This window comes from Egretta garzetta, unplaced genomic scaffold (assembly GCF_000687185.1).
Source record: "Egretta garzetta isolate BGI_Z169 unplaced genomic scaffold, ASM68718v1 scaffold539, whole genome shotgun sequence".
Taxonomy (NCBI): Eukaryota; Metazoa; Chordata; class Aves; order Pelecaniformes; family Ardeidae; genus Egretta; species Egretta garzetta.
The window spans coordinates 424,221-427,035 of NW_009260760.1; the positions used below are offsets into that span (position 1 = coordinate 424,221).

General features: G+C 40.9%; 1 protein-coding gene across 1 annotated transcript in view; it reads left to right on the plus strand.

Moving 5' to 3' along the window:
• CERKL (ceramide kinase like) overlaps positions 1–2,815 on the plus strand; it is a 65,632-nt gene that overhangs the window by 4,301 nt on the left and 58,516 nt on the right. Inside the window, 1 exon segment of the mRNA XM_035901432.1 lies at positions 328–426. Coding sequence (XP_035757325.1) covers positions 328–426 — 99 coding nt within the window.

Sequence of the window (2,815 nt, forward strand, 5' to 3'; positions counted from 1 at the left end):
TCATGTATCTATTGCCATTGAATCAAAATGCGCATGAGAGAACAGGAAAGCAAAACACATCTTAGTTGCTTTGGCTGACTTGTAATGTCTTCTACATTATCACTATTCTTGGTGTAGCACACTGCATTTCTAGGTGTTCCTTGATCATTATGCCATCAGAAGTACCTATATGCTCTGCTTCCAAATTCTGTCTATGACGAAATATGTAGAAGAAATCAAGGCCACTACATTTAGATTCTGTGCTCTATTTGGCTGCCTACTATACAATTTCTGCTACACATTTCCTGTTTGCATTGTGTGTGTCTTTTTTTTTTTTTTTCCCCTGAGCTGGAACACCACACAGGATACTACATGGGATCATCAACACACACAACCCTTCCTACAAGAAAGGATGAGGAAGCTCTGTGTGTGAGAGTTCCAGACATAGTCTGGAAAATGGATAAAATTGTATTGCTGGACTGTTCTGTGTTTTTACAAATTCAATGTACAAATCTGAAAGTTGTGATATTTAAAAAGTCTATTAGAGTAGACTTGCCTGGAATGTTATTTTTTTTCCTCAGGAAAAAGTGTCTGTCAGACTTAAAGGATTGTGGGGATTGAGGATTTGTGAACAGTAGCAAACCAAGAGTGACAAGACTTGTATGTTCCTCCTATGGTTTTTGTTACTATATACAGTCCTCTTACTATTTTATGTTTTTACTACATTTTAGTATCTTAACAGTTACTGATTTAATACACCTTTCAAGGACCATCAATAAAAGGGTGTTAGGAGCTTTAATGACATCAGCTGAAGGGTATTACAAGTCTCTTAGGAACTGTAATAGTCTTCCACTGGTGGTACTGAAAATAGTATTCTTTTATGGTTCTAAGACAGTTATCAGCTTATCCTTTCCTGTACCTTATGAGAAATTATCTGGTGACAATATATAATATACATAGATGGGATAGGCTAGTAAATGGTCCCTGAAATAAATACAAATGATTGCAGGGGATTATAAAGGGCACACAGCCTCAAAATTGATTCAACTATATCCAGTTTCATGTTGTGCTTTACCTTCTAGTTAATGATTTAGCTTTCCTTTTGAATGACATCAGTGCAAACACATTAAAGATCATGGATGCCAAACAACAGACAAAAGTTTAATTGGTTCATCTACTGTTGTACCAGAATGATAAATTGGTACGGCAAACTTGTTTGTTTGGCTCGCAGTTTTTCCTGCCTTTCCACTCAGTTATCTTCAGGCAAAAAATGTATTTTGCACAAAAATTCCACAGTTTACACATAACTTCAATTATTTACACTTCATTTTATCTGATTACTCTGCAGTCAAGTTATTTATATCCCAACAAAGGAGATCTAGGGGACAAAAAAATATTGACACAAAGTCAGAACAAGACTCTTGGCATTAACAGCTTTAAGCAAGCAGAAACTCTACGTGGTCACGTTATGATTCAGAGAGGCAAATCGGTGAGGGCTATGTTTCAGGGAGAGCTGTATCAGTGGCTTGATGCAAACTGACAAGCACTTACAGCTTGCATATTTACCAAATATTCAGAGCACACTTTAAATTTGGCAAAGTAATCGATGGAAATAAGTATCAAAAAGCTCTATCATAGTGACTTTTAAAATGTCTTCAGATTGTCTTCTCAGCTATGTAATTAGCAGCTTGGTACAGTTTTTTATGGAACTGTTAAGGAAGGCAGCTTAGGAGTGGTAAAACTGTGTGCCACCTCGTGAACTCCTGGCTGGTCTGATTGCAGACAATCAGATTTCCTTGCCTGTAACAGCATTTCTCTTCTAGAGACACAAACATCACAGGAAGACCCCCGGACATTTTGGCACGTGGTTTGAACTGTAATTTGTATCAATCTGCAAAAGGCAGTATTTTTAGTTTATTGCTTCATTTCTCAGAGGGACGTTGTATATTTGTCTTATTACAAATACTAAAGGTAAAGTTACGAAACTGCTTGCTTAAAAATGTCCTTTTCATGCTCTGATAAGCCACCATGACATTATACAGCTCAGAACTAGAAAAAAACCCATGCTGTTTTCCTTCAAGTTAAGCCCTTGTGGGCTTAGGAGCCACCTTCTCAATTGGGGTTGATGCTGGAGCTCTAATGTGATTGTCATCAGCGAATCTTGCAGCACCTGTGAGTGAGGCTGTCGCACCTCCAAATGGCAAAATCTATCATTTGCAGAGCAGGAGTATAGTGGTGGTCTCCCTCCTCTGCATTTTTAAGCTTTGAGGGCAAGAGATGACTATGTGCCCTCCTGGGTATGCTTTCAGCATTGGCCTGCTGCATACAGAATCCAATGTTGCACGAGTTTGTATCAGATTCTGAGTCATTGTGTTCCTCGGTTGTTACGAAGAGTGTGTGTAACTGTGACACCTCCGCCAAGGTTTATGGTAATTCTCTTGTTTTGCAGCACGAACACCAACATGGTGTTTATCTTGAGGCTAAGCCATAGGCGCAACCTGTTGAAAGACTTGACCTTCTTAGCGTGAAAGGGCTATCGTAACTTTGTGTCATCGTTTCCCAAAGCTAAATAATGGTAGTGTTCTAGCGACAACGGAAAAGCAGGAGATACATGGGACTCCGACAAAGAAAATGCACGCCTGTCGGTAGAGAATTCCTCCAGTGCGCTCCCTGGACTTCCGAAGTTGCTCCCCCAGGCAAGAGCAACTTCGGAAGGAAAACCGCGGGCAGGCAGAGAGCCTTCTGCCCGTCGTCGCTGTGCTCCGGCGACCCCGCAGAGCGCCGTATCCAGCTCAGGGGCGCGGGTTTTGGCCGGGCCGCGGGGGAAGCCTCGGCG